The sequence below is a fragment of the Anolis carolinensis genome, chromosome 5 (assembly GCF_035594765.1).
Source record: "Anolis carolinensis isolate JA03-04 chromosome 5, rAnoCar3.1.pri, whole genome shotgun sequence".
Classification (NCBI taxonomy): Eukaryota; Metazoa; Chordata; class Lepidosauria; order Squamata; family Dactyloidae; genus Anolis; species Anolis carolinensis.
The window spans coordinates 206,188,744-206,208,743 of record NC_085845.1 but is presented as its reverse complement, the minus strand read 5'-3'; the positions used below and the strand labels follow the sequence as shown (position 1 = coordinate 206,208,743).

General features: G+C 49.0%; 2 protein-coding genes across 2 annotated transcripts in view; both read right to left on the bottom strand.

Annotated features, from left to right (window-relative positions):
• The window catches only part of LOC134299200 (Golgi-associated RAB2 interactor protein 1A-like), a 13,150-nt gene extending 12,544 nt beyond the window's left edge, over positions 1–606 (bottom strand). The window contains exons 1-2 of the mRNA XM_062981274.1: positions 358–606; positions 1–166 (exon numbers count right to left, since the gene is read on the bottom strand). The exon at positions 1–166 is cut by the window's left edge and continues 7 nt beyond it. Coding sequence (XP_062837344.1) covers positions 1–166; positions 358–498 — 307 coding nt within the window. The 5' untranslated portion in view covers positions 499–606. The remainder of the gene's footprint in view (positions 167–357) is intronic.
• LOC100551841 (C-type lectin BpLec) overlaps positions 1–20,000 on the bottom strand; it is a 520,120-nt gene that overhangs the window by 38,185 nt on the left and 461,935 nt on the right. The window lies entirely within an intron of this gene.

Sequence of the window (20,000 nt, the reverse complement as noted above, 5' to 3'; positions counted from 1 at the left end):
GCTCCAAGGCGGGCTGCCGGGGGTCCTCCCCTCTGGTGCCGGTTTGCCGGTGCTTGGCCATCACCAGGACATTGGGCAGCGGGAGGGTGGGGTCCGTGGAGGTCAGCCCCATGGTCACCACGGTGGGCATGTTGGTGATGCTGACCCACCTCCCCTTCTTGGTCACCTGTGTGGACACATTGGGCCCCTTTCGCTCACTGGCAGAACGGCCGCCGGGCACTGTGGACGGTTCTTGGTCTGGACCAGGCATAGGCCTCCCTCCACTCACATAAGAGAGGCAACTTCCTCTCCCACTTGGCCACAGCCAATGGGCACCCATAGGGCCCCGCCATCCACACACACCTGTTGCTTCCTTACCTGGAGGAAGTTGCTCTCAAAGACGTCCGAGTTGGGGAAGAGGTTGTAGACCGAGGAGTGGATCAGACGGCACAGCGGGCCCTTCTCCAGGCCCAGCTGCTCGCCCACGTCGTAGATTCTGCTCAGGGTCCCTTTCGCCATTGGCTTCCTCCTCCTCAGGATATATTGTACCCCAAATGGAGGCAAGCAGCCCACTTCTCTGCCTGGAGCCCTGCAGGTGATGCTGCGGCACACATCACAGAGACCATCCCTGGGGGCGGGGCCAGCTGCCAGGGCTGTGATGTCACACTCAGCCCAGCTGCTTCCTCAGGGAGGGGGACAAAGGCCATGGGAGTCCTGGTGGGCAAGTTGACCAGGAAAGATCCTGGAGCAGATCATGGAGGAGGCCGCCTGTCACTCAGCAAGGAAGACAGTGATCTCTACAAGTCAGCAGGGATTCCTCAAACACCAGGTGTCACACCACAAGAGAGCTTCACCTTGCTGTATACACCAAACTGCACACAGGTTGAAGTCTTTTTAGTTTATTAGAAAATAGAAGATAAATGTTCTTTAAAAACAAAAGTAAAGTTCCAAGTGATCGTTACAAAATAAAGCCTTAGAGCATAATTCAAGAAATCACCAGAAATACAGAGTCCCATTAGAGCATAACAAAGTCCCAAGAACATGAACACAGAAGCTGCAGGATAATTCAGGAAAACAAGAGCTTGCTTCTTGGTTGAACAAAAAGTTGCTTTGACAAAGGTTTGTCTCCAAACACATTGCTTTACTACCCTTTGCAAAGCATGAAAGCATTTCTCTGGCCTCTGACCTTCCTCTTGTTTGCAATTCTCACACTCCTCCGAACCCTGAATTCCAAACGGTCAGCTCGATCTAGGGAACCTGTCTCATCAAGGTCAGCCTGCTCATTAGTTTGCTGAGCCTCGTTATCAGATTGAGAACTGTCCTCCTTTTCCAAGTCAATTTGCACCTGGCTAGTTTCAGTGTCAGCAACATCATTCCTTGCTGTGGGAAAATGAACTAGCACTCCCTGTTCCTCATCTTCTACAACAGGGACATTTTGAACCTGATTTTGAACCTGAATCCCATCATCCTCATCAGATTTAATCTGAGGTTCCAGCTGAGTCACAACATCAGGCTCATCTTATCTCTTTTCAATAGCATTACAAGCTTGGTAGATGCAGGGAATGCTGTAGATGTAGTATATCTTGATTTCAGGAAGGCCTCCCATGACCTTCTTGCAAGCAAACTAGTCCAATGTGGGCAAGGCAAGGCAACTCTTAGGTGGATCTGTCATTGGTTAAAGGATCGAACCCAAAGGGTGCCTCTCCCCAATAGTTCGTCCTCTTTACTTATTTATTTACACTATTTATAATCTGCCCTTCTCATCCTGAAGAGGACTCAGGGTGGATCATAGAAGACATATACGGCAAACATTCAATGCCGATTATACAATAACAAGACATTATTATTATTAAGCCTAGAAAGGTCACAATCTTCTTATCTCTAGGCAGCCAGGGGAGAAACCAAGAGAACAACTGCGATGTTTTGTTTCTATATTATTTTCATCTATGTCACTTGTTTCTCAAATAAAAATGTATAAACTGTTGGGAATGGAAGAGCCTTTAAGCTCTAATCACCTTCTTTATGAGGTAAATTCCCATTAAAATAGCAGAGTAAAGAATTGCAGCAGCGTGAGACTTACGCGGTGTGAGTTTTGGAAGGCCTGTGTGTATTCAGGAAGGCAAAAGGATGCAAAGTTAGCTTTAAAGTTTAAAAGCATTTATTGAGGTAAAAAGAAATCCATTGATGGATAGAAAAGGTTTGGAACTAACTGGTCAATTTATCCTGTTCTAACACACATAGACGGATTAAAATAACAAAGCTCTAGATAAGCTACATCTTGACTAATAGAGGACAGAGGTGCGTCCTCTCTGGAACAAAGCAGAAAGCTGGAATGGCGACCAAGCCTCGTGGGTCACTTCTTCTCTAGGGCCATAAACATTCCAAAGGACCAAATTGGGGAAGTTACGTCAAAGCCCTAGAAGAGATCACATTTCTAGGAACATCAAAGGGTGGGCTGACCTAAATAGGATGGGAAACAGGAAACAATGATGAATCCTATCTAGGCATGCTTTGGAAACGGGGAAAGGATTCCCTCAATCTGACTACATTTAGACTTGAGTAGTCCAGGATGAATCCCAACATAAACTATATTGTTAGTTTCCATTACACTTACATGCAAAAGGTCTTTTCCTCTCTGTCTAAACTACCTGGGCGCAATGCTATTCAATTAGCCTTAGGCAAAAGCAGCCACCTGAGTAGACTAGCTGAAGGCCATACCTTGTTTACCTGGAAAGCCCTGTTTGTCAGGGACAAAGGCCCGGGATGTACTTATTTGGTTGTTTTTCAAGCCCTACATTTGTTTAATATGGAACTGGATTAAAACACATTTTGCAAAATGAGCCCCTCCCATTGGGTGGCTCTAGAGCAGGCCTGGGCCAACTTGGGCCCTCCGGGTGTTTTGGACTTCAACTCCCACAATTCCTAACAGCCTACCGGCTGTTAGGAATTGTGAGAGTTGAAGTCCAAAACACCCGGAGGGCCCAAGTTGGCCCAGGCCTGCTCTAGAGCCTCCACTCCTGACCAATCCTTGTGTGGATCCTGGCCGGTCTCTTTCTCTGTCCAACCAGAAGCAGAAGGTGTGCAATTCAAACTGTAACAACTGCGCAAACTCTATTGCGCCTCTTGCTGGGGCACATGTGTGCAGATTTGCCCTTTGGGGCAGGAGCCCACAAGCCTCCATCTCTGATCAGGATGAACAACAAAACGCCTCTGTCCTTGTCTTCGGCTGCTTTGGTGACTTGATTCCAATCAGAAACTTCAGCTATTAATGGTTAGCATTCTTTGCCAGGCAGAATCCTCAAAGTACGAGGGTTGAATGAAAAGTAATGCCTCCACCTTTGTTACGTGGGTTTGGATGGGAATATTTTAATAATTCAAACACAGAAATAATCCTTAGAACGTGTTCTTTAACTACCACTATTGACTTTTCCACACAATTACCAGACAATTGGATACATTTCTGCCAACGATGAATAGGTTTTCTGAAGCCGTCACGGAAGAAGTCGACACTCTGTTTCCGCAACCGGCGTCTCACAGTCCCCATCGTGCACAAATCTTCCGACAGCCAAGCAAAGCAATAATGTGACCCATGCGTTCTTGTGAAATGCCGATCATGATTGAAATTTCTCTCTGAGTGATGCCACGATTGTCCTGAATCAATCTGTCAACCTTTTGCTTGTGAAACTCGGTGGTTGCTGTCACAGGACATCCAACTCTCTGTTTGCCATGCAAGTCAGATGTTCCCACCTCATCATCTTTAAACTTACTCGCCCAAAAACGCACAGGACTCACATCAACACCATCACCATAAACAGCTTGCATTCTCTGATGAATCTCCTTTGGGGTGACACCTTCTCCGGTCAAGAATTCAGTGACTGCACATTGCTTAGGTCGCATTGACCGACCGTCTGCGCAGGGTTCCATACTTCGCACTTTAACAACACAACCGTCCAATACTAAGACTTCCCCGTCTGCGCAGGGTTCCATACTTCGCACTTTAACAACACAACCGTCCAATACTAAGACTTCCCCGTCTGCGCAGGGTTCCATACTTCGCACTTTAACAACACAACCGTTCAATGCTAAGGCTTCCCCGTCTGCGCAGGGTTCCATACTTCGCACTTTAACAACACAACCGTCCAATACTAAGACTTCCCCGTCTGCGCAGGGTTCCATACTTCGCACTTTAACAACACAACCGTCCAATACTAAGACTTCCCCGTCTGCGCAGGGTTCCATACTTCGCACTTTAACAACACAACCGTCCAATGCTAAGACTTCCCCGTCTGCGCAGGGTTCCATACTTCGCATTTTAACAACACAACCGTCCAATACTAAGACTTCCCCGTCTGCGCAGGGTTCCATACTTCGCACTTTAACAACACAACCGTCCAATGCTAAGACTTCCCCGTCTGCGCAGGGTTCCATACTTCGCATTTTAACAACACAACCGTCCAATACTAAGACTTCCCCGTCTGCGCAGGGTTCCATACTTCGCACTTTAACAACACAACCGTCCAATGCTAAGACTTCCCCGTCTGCGCAGGGTTCCATACTTCGCATTTTAACAACACAACCGTCCAATACTAAGACTTCCCCGTCTGCGCAGGGTTCCATACTTCGCACTTTAACAACACAACCGTCCAATACTAAGACTTCCCCGTCTGCGCAGGGTTCCATACTTCGCATTTTAACAACACAACCATTCAATGCTAAGGCTTCCCCGTCTGCGCAGGGTTCCATACTTCGCACTTTAACAACACAACCATTCAATGCTAAGGCTTCCCGCCAAAGGGAACTAACTGTAGAGGAGAGTCTACTGAACAAGCCAGGATCTGCCGCAGACCAGGACTGCCATCTGTTGAGTTACGAAGGTGGAGGCATTACTTTTCATTCAACCCGCGTATTGCGGTCTAGATTCTGGATCACTGGGAGGGAACCATAGTTATCTCTTTCCCTTTAACACCCCCCCTTCACTTAGTTGGAGCCTCATTGCAGTTCCAGCAGCTTCTCCAAAGCCAGAGCCATTGGCAAGAAGGTGCAAGAGGAGTAAGGGGGCAAAACCCATTGCACGTTTGGAGGTTGGTGCTAAAAGCTGGCGTTACAGGCGAAAGCAGCCATGGGCAAACTTTGGCCTTCCAGGTGTTTTGGACTTCAACTTCCACCATTCCTGGCCTCAGGCCCCTTTGCTTTTCCCCCTCACACTAAACTCGCAATCAGAGAGCTGTGAAGAATAAGAGACCCGTGTACACTTCAGATTCATTGCAGTGGAAGCCATTGGCAGTGCTTCCACAGCCAATGGCTCAATGCTATGGAGTCCCAGAAGCTGTAGTTTGGGGAGAAAAAGCAAAAGACCACTCCCAGGATTCCCTAGCATTGAGCCATGGCAGTTAAAAGGGCTGGGCTGTGGCACAGCTGGTTAGTAACCAGCTGCAATAAATCACTACTGACCTAAAGGTCATGAGTTCGAAGCCAGCCTGGGTCGGACTGAGCTCCCAACGATTAATAGTCTAACTTGCTGTTGACCTATGCAGCCGAAAGACAGTTGCATCTGTCAAGTAGGAATTTAGGTACCACTTATGCGGGGAGGCCAATTTAACTAATTTATGACGCCATAAAATCTCCAGTGGTGTGTGGAAGAATGAGGAATGAGGAAGTACTCCATCAAGGACGGTGAAGCGGTAGCTCCCCCTTGTGGCCGGAATCAAGCATACCCTCATGAAGCCAGAAACTGGAACATTAAATTGCCTCTATGTCTGTCTATATGTGTCGTGAGTGTCGAATGGCACTGAATGTTTGCCATGTATATGTGCACTGTGATCCACCCTGAGTCCTCTTCGGGGTGAAAGAGAAGGGCAGAATATAAATACTGTAAATAAATAAAATAAAAGAGATTCCAAAGTGGATTAAATTCTGAAGTGTAGATGCACCGCTAGAACATGGAAAGAATATTTGATAATTTAGAGGGATTTTAACTGATTTATTTATTTATTATTTACAGTATTTATATTCTGCCCTTCTCACTCCAAAGGGGACTCAGGGCGGATCACATTATGTACATATAGGGCAAACATTCAATGCCCATAAACACATCAGACAGAGACCGAGACAGACAGATGCAGAGGCAATTTAACCTTCTCCTGAGGGGATGTTCGATTCTGGCCACAGGGGGGAGCAGCTGCTTCATCATCCACTGTGACGGCACTTCCTCATTCCAGGTCGTAAATTAGTTAATCTTGCCTCCCCACTTTATAAGTGGTACCTTATTTCCTACTTGATAGATGCAACTATCTTTCGGGTTGCTAGGTCAGCACCGAGCAGGGGCTATATTTTATTTTTAATTGATGGGTGCTTACCCCACCACGGGCTGGCCTCGAACTCATGACCTCATGGTCAGAGTGATTTATTGCAGCAGCTGTTTACCAGCCTGTGCCACAGCCCAGCCTGCGCCACAGCCCAGCCCCAATTCTATTTTATTTATTATTTATTTATTACAATATTTATATCCCGCCCAACAGGGGACTCAGGGCGGCTTAAAATAAAACGCATATATAAAAATTATACAGTGTAATATAAATCAGTTAAAAAATTATTATTAACTTACATCAGTATTCATAAAACACATTATAAAATACAGGTAGGCATGTTCAGTTCAAAAAACTGGGCCTGTCAATTGAGTTCCAGCGTACATGATAATAATTAACGCTGCCAATTATTATTCAAAAGCCTGGCCCCATAACCAAGTTTTAAGCTTCCTACGGAAGGATAGGAGGGGGGGAGCCTGCCTGACTTCACTGGGGAGGGCATTCCATAGGCGGGGAGCCACCACTGAAAAGGCCCCGTCTCTCGTCCCCGCCAGACGCACTTTTTAATATTGTTATGGCGTAGATCTTTAAATTGCATTGATCATTTTAATGAACTGTGAGAGAAAAGCAGGATATAAGTATTAGACGATGAGGAGGAAGAGGAGAAAATATGTAGGAATAACACAATTCTCCATAGGAGCCCATTATTATTAAAATGAATACTCATACAGAGCTGCTTGGAAGGAAAGAAAACATATTTGCATTTATTATTATTAAAAAAGAGATATGAATTCCTGAATGCATTGTAAGGCACCCATGAGTCAAGCAAGGCACATATATACAGGCTTCAAACCCACAAAGGCAACTGATCCAGAGAGATGATGACGATGATGATGATCCCGACTCAAAAAGGCATTGGATGTTGGCTTCTGCCAAAGCTGGCCCATGCCTGATCTAGATGCATCATGAAAGTTGGGTCCTTTGTCCACATCAGCTCCTTTGTCCACAGCGGTGGTCTGTTTGTGGAATATCGAGGGTCTCCAGGTGTTTGGCTTGCAACTGGAGGGGTTGGCCCCAAACCCAAAGCTTCTGGGGTTCCAATGAGAGTAAAGACTTGGGAGTTCCTGACGTGAGTGCCATTTCTGAGTCCAGGTTGCAAGAAGCGAATGGAGTCTCTTTTGCTGAGATTTCGGCACAATCTGGTCCATTGGGTCCGAGACGCTGACCCCGCCAGGTTGGTCTCCCATATGGATCCCAGCCATAGACTGATGCCAACACTCAGGAGAAGGCCTTGCCCGCCCTGGCCTCCTCCGCGATGGTGACGCCCGTCCGGCCTCCGTCCGCTGACCGCTGGCCAGAGAGGTCCCCCAGGAAGTCCACCAGGCCCAGGAGGGCCGAGAAGGCCGAGAGCAGCAGGCCCAGCAGGTAGAGCCTCACCAGCCACGGCATCAGGACACAAAGCGGGGCGTTTCGGGGGGGGGGGGGGGGCTTCACACTTCGGCCCCTGTGAGCTCCTGAGGAAGACAAAAGGGAGACTGAGAGTTGGAAGAGACCCCTCAAAAGCCATCTAGTCCAACCCCCTTCTGCCAGACAGGAAGGACACCAACCAAGCCCTCCCGACAGATGGCCATCCAGCCATTGATAGGTGGCCATACATATGGCAATTAGATATCATACTGTGGTCCATAGACTCCTAGAATTGGAAGAGACCCCTCAAAAGCCATCTAGTCCAACCCCCTTCTGCCAGACAGGAAGGACACCAACCAAGCCCTCCCGACAGATGGCCATCCAGCCATTGATAGGTGGCCATACATATGGCAATTAGATATCATACTGCGGTCCATAGACTCCTAGAATTGGAAGAGACCCCTCAAAAGCCATCTAGTCCAACCCCCTTCTGCCATGATGGACACCATCCAAGCCCTCCCGACAGATGGCCACCCAGCCATTGATAGGTGGCCATACATATGGCAATTAGATATCCTACTGAGGTCCATAGACTCCTAGAATTGGAAGAGACCCCTCAAAAGCCATCTAGTCCAACCCCCTTCTGCCATGATGGACACCATCCAAGCCCTCCCGACAGATGGCCATCCAGCCATTGATAGGTGGCCATACATATGGCAATTAGATATCCTACTGAGGTCCATAGACTCCTAGAATTGGAAGAGACCCCTCAAAAGCCATCTAGTCCAACCCCCTTCTGCCATGATGGACACCATCCAAGCCCTCCCGACAGATGGCCACCCAGCCATTGATAGGTGGCCATACATATGGCAATTAGATATCATACTGCGGTCCATAGACTCCTAGAATTGGAAGAGACCCCTCAAAAGCCATCTAGTCCAACCCCCTTCTGCCAAACAGGAAGGACACCAACCAAGCCCTCCCGACAGATGGCCACCCAGCCATTGATAGGTGGCCATACATATGGCAATTAGATATCATACTGTGGTCCATAGACTCCTAGAATTGGAAGAGACCCCTCAAAAGCCATCTAGTCCAACCCCCTTCTGCCAAACAGGAAGGACACCAACCAAGCCCTCCCGACAGATGGCCACCCAGCCATTGATAGGTGGCCATACATATGGCAATTAGATATCATACTGCGGTCCATAGACTCCTAGAATTGGAAGAGACCCCTCAAAAGCCATCTAGTCCAACCCCCTTCTGCCATGATGGACACCATCCAAGCCCTCCCGACAGATGGCCACCCAGCCATTGATAGGTGGCCATACATATGGCAATTAGATATCCTACTGAGGTCCATAGACTCCTAGAATTGGAAGAGACCCCTCAAAAGCCATCTAGTCCAACCCCCTTCTGCCATGATGGACACCATCCAAGCCCTCCCGACAGATGGCCATCCAGCCATTGATAGGTGGCCATACATATGGCAATTAGATATCATACTGCGGTCCATAGACTCCTAGAATTGGAAGAGACCCCTCAAAAGCCATCTAGTCCAACCCCCTTCTGCCATGATGGACACCATCCAAGCCCTCCCGACAGATGGCCATCCAGCCATTGATAGGTGGCCATACATATGGCAATTAGATATCATACTGCGGTCCATAGACTCCTAGAATTGGAAGAGACCCCTCAAAAGCCATCTAGTCCAACCCCCTTCTGTCATGATGGACACCATCCAAGCCCTCCCGACAGATGGCCACCCAGCCATTGATAGGTGGCCATACATATGGCAATTAGATATCATACTGCGGTCCATAGACTCCTAGAATTGGAAGAGACCCCTCAAAAGCCATCTAGTCCAACCCCCTTCTGTCATGATGGACACCATCCAAGCCCTCCCGACAGATGGCCACCCAGCCATTGATAGGTGGCCATACATATGGCAATTAGATATCATACTGCGGTCCATAGACTCCTAGAATTGGAAGAGACCCCTCAAAAGCCATCTAGTCCAACCCCCTTCTGCCATGATGGACACCATCCAAGCCCTCCCGACAGATGGCCATCCAGCCATTGATAGGTGGCCATACATATGGCAATTAGATATCCTACTGAGGTCCATAGACTCCTAGAATTGGAAGAGACCCCTCCAAAGCCATCTAGTCCAACCCCCTTCTGCCAAACAGGAAGGACACCAGCCAAGCCCTCCCGACAGATGGCCACCCAGCCATTGATAGGTGGCCATACATATGGCAATTAGATATCCTACTGAGGTCCATAGACTCCTAGAATTGGAAGAGACCCCTCAAAAGCCATCTAGTCCAACCCCCTTCTGCCAGACAGGAAGGACACCATCCAAGCCCTCCCGACAGATGGCCACCCAGCCATTGATAGGTGGCCATACATATGGTAATTAGATATCATACTGCGGTCCATAGACTCCTAGAATCGGAAGAGACCCCTCAAAAGCCATCTAGTCCAACCCCCTTCTGCCAGACAGGAAGGACACCATCCAAGCCCTCCCGACAGATGGCCACCCAGCCATTGATAGGTGGCCATACATATGGTAATTAGATATCATACTGAGGTCCATAGACTCCTAGAATTGGAAGAGACCCTTCAAAAGCCATCTAGTCCAACCCCCTTCTGCCAGACAGGAAGGACACCATCCAAGCCCTCCCGACAGATGGCCACCCAGCCATTGATAGGTGGCCATACATATGGTAATTAGATATCATACTGAGGTCCATAGACTCCTAGAATTGGAAGAGACCCCTCAAAAGCCATCTAGTCCAACCCCCTTCTGCCAGACAGGAAGGACACCATCCAAGCCCTCCCGACAGATGGCCATCCAGCCATTGATAGGTGGCCATACATATGGCAATTAGATATCATACTGTGGTCCATAGACTCCTAGAATTGGAAGAGACCCCTCAAAAGCCATCTAGTCCAACCCCCTTCTGCCAGACAGGAAGGACACCAACCAAGCCCTCCCGACAGATGGCCATCCAGCCATTGATAGGTGGCCATACATATGGCAATTAGATATCATACTGCGGTCCATAGACTCCTAGAATTGGAAGAGACCCCTCAAAAGCCATCTAGTCCAACCCCCTTCTGCCATGATGGACACCATCCAAGCCCTCCCGACAGATGGCCATCCAGCCATTGATAGGTGGCCATACATATGGCAATTAGATATCCTACTGAGGTCCATAGACTCCTAGAATTGGAAGAGACCCCTCCAAAGCCATCTAGTCCAACCCCCTTCTGCCAAACAGGAAGGACACCAGCCAAGCCCTCCCGACAGATGGCCACCCAGCCATTGATAGGTGGCCATACATATGGCAATTAGATATCCTACTGAGGTCCATAGACTCCTAGAATTGGAAGAGACCCCTCAAAAGCCATCTAGTCCAACCCCCTTCTGCCATGATGGACACCATCCAAGCCCTCCCGACAGATGGCCATCCAGCCATTGATAGGTGGCCATACATATGGCAATTAGATATCCTACTGAGGTCCATAGACTCCTAGAATTGGAAGAGACCCCTCAAAAGCCATCTAGTCCAACCCCCTTCTGCCATGATGGACACCATCCAAGCCCTCCCGACAGATGGCCATCCAGCCATTGATAGGTGGCCATACATATGGCAATTAGATATCCTACTGAGGTCCATAGACTCCTAGAATTGGAAGAGACCCCTCCAAAGCCATCTAGTCCAACCCCCTTCTGCCATGATGGACACCATCCAAGCCCTCCCGACAGATGGCCATCCAGCCATTGATAGGTGGCCATACATATGGCAATTAGATATCCTACTGAGGTCCATAGACTCCTAGAATTGGAAGAGACCCCTCAAAAGCCATCTAGTCCAACCCCCTTCTGCCATGATGGACACCATCCAAGCCCTCCCGACAGATGGCCATCCAGCCATTGATAGGTGGCCATACATATGGCAATTAGATATCCTACTGAGGTCCATAGACTCCTAGAATTGGAAGAGACCCCTCAAAAGCCATCTAGTCCAACCCCCTTCTGCCAGACAGGAAGGACACCAACCAAGCCCTCCCGACAGATGGCCACCCAGCCATTGATAGGTGGCCATACATATGGTAATTAGATATCCTACTGAGGTCCATAGACTCCTAGAATTGGAAGAGACCCCTCAAAAACCATCTAGTCCAACCCCCTTCTGCCAGACAGGAAGGACACCATCCAAGCCCTCCCGACAGATGGCCATCCAGCCATTGATAGGTGGCCATACATATGGCAATTAGATATCCTACTGAGGTCCATAGACTCCTAGAATTGGAAGAGACCCCTCAAAAGCCATCTAGTCCAACCCCCTTCTGCCAGACAGGAAGGACACCAACCAAGCCCTCCCGACAGATGGCCACCCAGCCATTGATAGGTGGCCATACATATGGTAATTAGATATCATACTGCGGTCCATAGACTCCTAGAATCGGAAGAGACCCCTCAAAAGCCATCTAGTCCAACCCCCTTCTGCCAGACAGGAAGGACACCATCCAAGCCCTCCCGACAGATGGCCATCCAGCCATTGATAGGTGGCCATACATATGGCAATTAGATATCCTACTGAGGTCCATAGACTCCTAGAATTGGAAGAGACCCCTCAAAAGCCATCTAGTCCAACCCCCTTCTGCCAGACAGGAAGGACACCAACCAAGCCCTCCCGACAGATGGCCACCCAGCCATTGATAGGTGGCCATACATATGGTAATTAGATATCATACTGCGGTCCATAGACTCCTAGAATCGGAAGAGACCCCTCAAAAGCCATCTAGTCCAACCCCCTTCTGCCAGACAGGAAGGACACCATCCAAGCCCTCCCGACAGATGGCCACCCAGCCATTGATAGGTGGCCATACATATGGTAATTAGATATCATACTGAGGTCCATAGACTCCTAGAATTGGAAGAGACCCCTCAAAAGCCATCTAGTCCAACCCCCTTCTGCCAGACAGGAAGGACACCAACCAAGCCCTCCCGACAGATGGCCATCCAGCCATTGATAGGTGGCCATACATATGGCAATTAGATATCATACTGTGGTCCATAGACTCCTAGAATTGGAAGAGACCCCTCAAAAGCCATCTAGTCCAACCCCCTTCTGCCAGACAGGAAGGACACCAACCAAGCCCTCCCGACAGATGGCCATCCAGCCATTGATAGGTGGCCATACATATGGCAATTAGATATCATACTGCGGTCCATAGACTCCTAGAATTGGAAGAGACCCCTCAAAAGCCATCTAGTCCAACCCCCTTCTGCTATGATGGACACCATCCAAGCCCTCCCGACAGATGGCCATCCAGCCATTGATAGGTGGCCATACATATGGCAATTAGATATCATACTGCGGTCCATAGACTCCTAGAATTGGAAGAGACCCCTCAAAAGCCATCTAGTCCAACCCCCTTCTGCCATGATGGACACCATCCAAGCCCTCCCGACAGATGGCCATCCAGCCATTGATAGGTGGCCATACATATGGTAATTAGATATCATACTGCGGTCCATAGACTCCTAGAATTGGAAGAGACCCCTCAAAAGCCATCTAGTCCAACCCCCTTCTGCCAGACAGGAAGGACACCATCCAAGCCCTCCCGACAGATGGCCACCCAGCCATTGATAGGTGGCCATACATATGGCAATTAGATATCATACTGCGGTCCATAGACTCCTAGAATTGGAAGAGACCCCTCAAAAGCCATCTAGTCCAACCCCCTTCTGCCATGATGGACACCATCCAAGCCCTCCCGACAGATGGCCACCCAGCCATTGATAGGTGGCCATACATATGGCAATTAGATATCCTACTGAGGTCCATAGACTCCTAGAATTGGAAGAGACCCCTCCAAAGCCATCTAGTCCAACCCCCTTCTGCCAAACAGGAAGGACACCAACCAAGCCCTCCCGACAGATGGCCATCCAGCCATTGATAGGTGGCCATACATATGGCAATTAGATATCCTACTGAGGTCCATAGACTCCTAGAATTGGAAGAGACCCCTCCAAAGCCATCTAGTCCAACCCCCTTCTGCCAAACAGGAAGGACACCAACCAAGCCCTCCCGACAGATGGCCACCCAGCCATTGATAGGTGGCCATACATATGGCAATTAGATATCCTACTGAGGTCCATAGACTCCTAGAATTGGAAGAGACCCCTCAAAAGCCATCTAGTCCAACCCCCTTCTGCCATGATGGACACCATCCAAGCCCTCCCGACAGATGGCCATCCAGCCATTGATAGGTGGCCATACATATGGCAATTAGATATCCTACTGAGGTCCATAGACTCCTAGAATTGGAAGAGACCCCTCAAAAGCCATCTAGTCCAACCCCCTTCTGCCATGATGGACACCATCCAAGCCCTCCCGACAGATGGCCATCCAGCCATTGATAGGTGGCCATACATATGGCAATTAGATATCCTACTGAGGTCCATAGACTCCTAGAATTGGAAGAGACCCCTCCAAAGCCATCTAGTCCAACCCCCTTCTGCCAAACAGGAAGGACACCAACCAAGCCCTCCCGACAGATGGCCACCCAGCCATTGATAGGTGGCCATACATATGGTAATTAGATATCATACTGCGGTCCATAGACTCCTAGAATTGGAAGAGACCCCTCAAAAGCCATCTAGTCCAACCCCCTTCTGCCAGACAGGAAGGACACCAACCAAGCCCTCCCGACAGATGGCCACCCAGCCATTGATAGGTGGCCATACATATGGTAATTAGATATCATACTGCGGTCCATAGACTCCTAGAATTGGAAGAGACCCCTCAAAAGCCATCTAGTCCAACCCCCTTCTGCCAGACAGGAAGGACACCAACCAAGCCCTCCCGACAGATGGCCACCCAGCCATTGATAGGTGGCCATACATATGGTAATTAGATATCATACTGCGGTCCATAGACTCCTAGAATTGGAAGAGACCCCTCAAAAGCCATCTAGTCCAACCCCCTTCTGCCAGACAGGAAGGACACCAACCAAGCCCTCCCGACAGATGGCCACCCAGCCATTGATAGGTGGCCATACATATGGTAATTAGATATCATACTGCGGTCCATAGACTCCTAGAATCGGAAGAGACCCCTCAAAAGCCATCTAGTCCAACCCCCTTCTGCCAGACAGGAAGGACACCAACCAAGCCCTCCCGACAGATGGCCACCCAGCCATTGATAGGTGGCCATACATATGGTAATTAGATATCATACTGCGGTCCATAGACTCCTAGAATCGGAAGAGACCCCTCAAAAGCCATCTAGTCCAACCCCCTTCTGCCAGACAGGAAGGACACCAACCAAGCCCTCCCGACAGATGGCCACCCAGCCATTGATAGGTGGCCATACATATGGTAATTAGATATCATACTGCGGTCCATAGACTCCTAGAATTGGAAGAGACCCCTCCAAAGCCATCTAGTCCAACCCCCTTCTGCCAGACAGGAAGGACACCAACCAAGCCCTCCCGACAGATGGCCACCCAGCCATTGATAGGTGGCCATACATATGGTAATTAGATATCATACTGCGGTCCATAGACTCCTAGAATTGGAAGAGACCCCTCCAAAGCCATCTAGTCCAACCCCCTTCTGCCAGACAGGAAGGACACCAACCAAGCCCTCCCGACAGATGGCCACCCAGCCATTGATAGGTGGCCATACATATGGTAATTAGATATCATACTGCGGTCCATAGACTCCTAGAATCGGAAGAGACCCCTCAAAAGCCATCTAGTCCAACCCCCTTCTGCCAGACAGGAAGGACACCAACCAAGCCCTCCCGACAGATGGCCACCCAGCCATTGATAGGTGGCCATACATATGGTAATTAGATATCATACTGCGGTCCATAGACTCCTAGAATTGGAAGAGACCCCTCCAAAGCCATCTAGTCCAACCCCCTTCTGCCAAACAGGAAGGACACCAACCAAGCCCTCCCGACAGATGGCCACCCAGCCATTGATAGGTGGCCATACATATGGTAATTAGATATCATACTGCGGTCCATAGACTCCTAGAATCGGAAGAGACCCCTCAAAAGCCATCTAGTCCAACCCCCTTCTGCCAGACAGGAAGGACACCAACCAAGCCCTCCCGACAGATGGCCACCCAGCCATTGATAGGTGGCCATACATATGGTAATTAGATATCATACTGCGGTCCATAGACTCCTAGAATTGGAAGAGACCCCTCAAAAGCCATCTAGTCCAACCCCCTTCTGCCAGACAGGAAGGACACCAACCAAGCCCTCCCGACAGATGGCCACCCAGCCATTGATAGGTGGCCATACATATGGTAATTAGATATCATACTGCGGTCCATAGACTCCTAGAATCGGAAGAGACCCCTCAAAAGCCATCTAGTCCAACCCCCTTCTGCCAGACAGGAAGGACACCAACCAAGCCCTCCCGACAGATGGCCACCCAGCCATTGATAGGTGGCCATACATATGGTAATTAGATATCATACTGCGGTCCATAGACTCCTAGAATTGGAAGAGACCCCTCAAAAGCCATCTAGTCCAACCCCCTTCTGCCAGACAGGAAGGACACCAACCAAGCCCTCCCAACAGATGGCCACCCAGCCATTGATAGGTGGCCATACATATGGTAATTAGATATCATACTGCGGTCCATAGACTCCTAGAATTGGAAGAGACCCCTCAAAAGCCATCTAGTCCAACCCCCTTCTGCCAGACAGGAAGGACACCAACCAAGCCCTCCCGACAGATGGCCACCCAGCCATTGATAGGTGGCCATACATATGGTAATTAGATATCATACTGCGGTCCATAGACTCCTAGAATTGGAAGAGACCCCTCCAAAGCCATCTAGTCCAACCCCCTTCTGCCAGACAGGAAGGACACCAACCAAGCCCTCCCGACAGATGGCCACCCAGCCATTGATAGGTGGCCATACATATGGCAATTAGATATCCTACTGAGGTCCATAGACTCCTAGAATTGGAAGAGACCCCTCAAAAGCCATCTAGTCCAACCCCCTTCTGCCATGATGGACACCATCCAAGCCCTCCCGACAGATGGCCATCCAGCCATTGATAGGTGGCCATACATATGGCAATTAGATATCCTACTGAGGTCCATAGACTCCTAGAATTGGAAGAGACCCCTCCAAAGCCATCTAGTCCAACCCCCTTCTGCCAGACAGGAAGGACACCAACCAAGCCCTCCCGACAGATGGCCACCCAGCCATTGATAGGTGGCCATACATATGGTAATTAGATATCATACTGCGGTCCATAGACTCCTAGAATTGGAAGAGACCCCTCAAAAGCCATCTAGTCCAACCCCCTTCTGCCAGACAGGAAGGACACCAACCAAGCCCTCCCGACAGATGGCCACCCAGCCATTGATAGGTGGCCATACATATGGCAATTAGATATCCTACTGAGGTCCATAGACTCCTAGAATTGGAAGAGACCCCTCAAAAGCCATCTAGTCCAACCCCCTTCTGCCATGATGGACACCATCCAAGCCCTCCCGACAGATGGCCATCCAGCCATTGATAGGTGGCCATACATATGGCAATTAGATATCCTACTGAGGTCCATAGACTCCTAGAATTGGAAGAGACCCCTCCAAAGCCATCTAGTCCAACCCCCTTCTGCCAAACAGGAAGGACACCAACCAAGCCCTCCCGACAGATGGCCACCCAGCCATTGATAGGTGGCCATACATATGGTAATTAGATATCATACTGCGGTCCATAGACTCCTAGAATTGGAAGAGACCCCTCAAAAGCCATCTAGTCCAACCCCCTTCTGCCAGACAGGAAGGACACCAACCAAGCCCTCCCGACAGATGGCCACCCAGCCATTGATAGGTGGCCATACATATGGTAATTAGATATCATACTGCGGTCCATAGACTCCTAGAATTGGAAGAGACCCCCTCCAAAGCCATTTAGTCCAACCTGCCATGATGGACACCATCCAAGCCCTCACGACAGATGGCCATCCAGCCACTGACAGAGGGCCATACATATGGGATATCATACTGAGGACCATAGACTTCTAGAATTGGAAGAGACTCCCTCAAAGGCCATTCAGTCCAACCCCCTTCTGCCAGACAGGACGGACACCATCCAAACCCTCCCAGCAGATGGCCATCCAGCCTGTCATAGAATCATAGAACCTTAAGAGTTGGAAGAGAGCTTAAGAGCATCCCATCCAACCCCTTTCTGCTATGCAGGGTAACACAAAGCCCTCCTGACAGACAACAACAACAACAACAATGGCTTGAGGCTATTGTTGGAAGAGACCTTAAGAACATACAGTTCAACCCCTTTTGCCATTATGCAGGAAGACAACATCCAAGCCCTCCCGACTGATGGCCATTCAGCCTTTGATAGATGTCCATACATATGAGAGACAGATATCATACATCTCAAGCATGGCATAGAATAGTAGCTTTGGAAGTGACAGACCTCAAGGCCCATCCAGTCCAACCCCCTTCTGCCATGATGGACACCATCCAGGCCGTCCCAACAGACGGCCATCCAGCCATTGATAGAGGGCCATACATATGGGAGATAGATATCATACTAAGCACCATAGACTTCTAGAATTGGAAGAGACCCCCTCAAAGGCCATTCAGTCCAACCCCCTTCTGCCAGACAGGAAGAACATCATCCAAGCCCTCCCAACAGATGGCCATCCAGCCTGTCATAGAATCATAGAACCCTAGAGTTGGAAGAGACCTTAAGAACATCCAGTTCAATCCTCTTTTGCCATTATGCAGGAAGACACCATCCAAGCCCCCCCCCCATCTGATGGCCATCCAGCCATTGATAGATGGCCATACATATGGGAGATAGATATTATACATCTCAAGCATGGCATAGAATTGTAGCATTGGAAGCGACAGACCCCAAGGCCCATCCAGTCCAACCCCCTTCTGCCAAACAGGAAGGACACCATCCAAACCCTCCCGACAGATGGCCATCCACCCTATGAGTCAGAAGAGACCTTAAGAGCATCCAGTCCAACCCCCTTCTGCCATTATGCAAGAAGACACCATCCAACCCCTCCCAACAGATGGCCATTCAGCTATTAATAGGTGACCATAGATATGGTAGCTAGGTATGACTGATACATGCATATGTATATATGAGAGTGTGTCTTATAGAATCCTTGTGTTGGAAGAGACCCCAAAGGCTAATCCAACCCATTCTGCCAGGAAGGACACTACACAAGCCCTCCCGACAAATGGCCATCCACCCTGTCATAGAATCATAGAATCCTAGATTTGGAGAAGACCTTAAGAGCATCCAGTCCAACTCATTTCTGCCATTATGCAGGAAGACACCATCCAAGCCCACCCAACAGATGGCCATCCAGCCACTGATAGATGCCATAGATATTGGTGGACAGATGAGATAGATAGATAGATAGATAGATAGATAGATGGACAGGTGCGAGATATCATAGAATCCTAGTGTTGGAGGAGACCTCAAAGGCCCATCCAGCCCAACTCCCTTCTTCCATACAGGAAGGACACCATCTAAGCCCTCCCGACAGATGGCCAGCTAGTCTGTCATGGAATCATAGAACCTTAGAGTCGGAAAAGACCTTAAGAACATCCAGTCCAACCCCTTTCTGCTATGCAGAGTAACACAAAGCCCTCCTGACAGACAATAATAATAATAATAATAATAATAATAATAATAATAATAATAATAACGATTCGAGGTGGGCTACAAGATGACTATTCAGCCATGGATGGGTGACCATAGATATGGCAGATAGATATGACTGATACACATATACATGCATATGATGATAGAATTCCTCCATTGAAAAAGACCCCAAAGGCCCACCCAGTGCAACCTTCGCTTGTGCATGGAAATACAATCAAAGCCCTCCCGATAGATGGCCATCCAGCCTGTCATAGAATCATACAACCGGTAATAGTAATAATAGTCTTCTATCTTTTTATGTATACATATATACACATAGTAAAAGTGAAAATCTGTATGTGTGTATGTGGTGGAGGTGTCCATGTACTCAGACAGCCCCCCCCCCCCCCAGTCTCCACAAACAACAGAGTGCTGGGGAGCCACTAAAGCCCACCCTCCAAGGACATTGCAGGTTACAGTGAGCCACATCCCAGGGTTCCTTTCTCTCTCCATTGGTGTGGGATTTGCATGACCCCGCCCACTGCCCCTCCCGTAACCCTTTCCCAATGGTTTATAGGAGTTGTAGGGACTGGGATGTATAGTTCACCTGCACTCCAAGAGCACTCT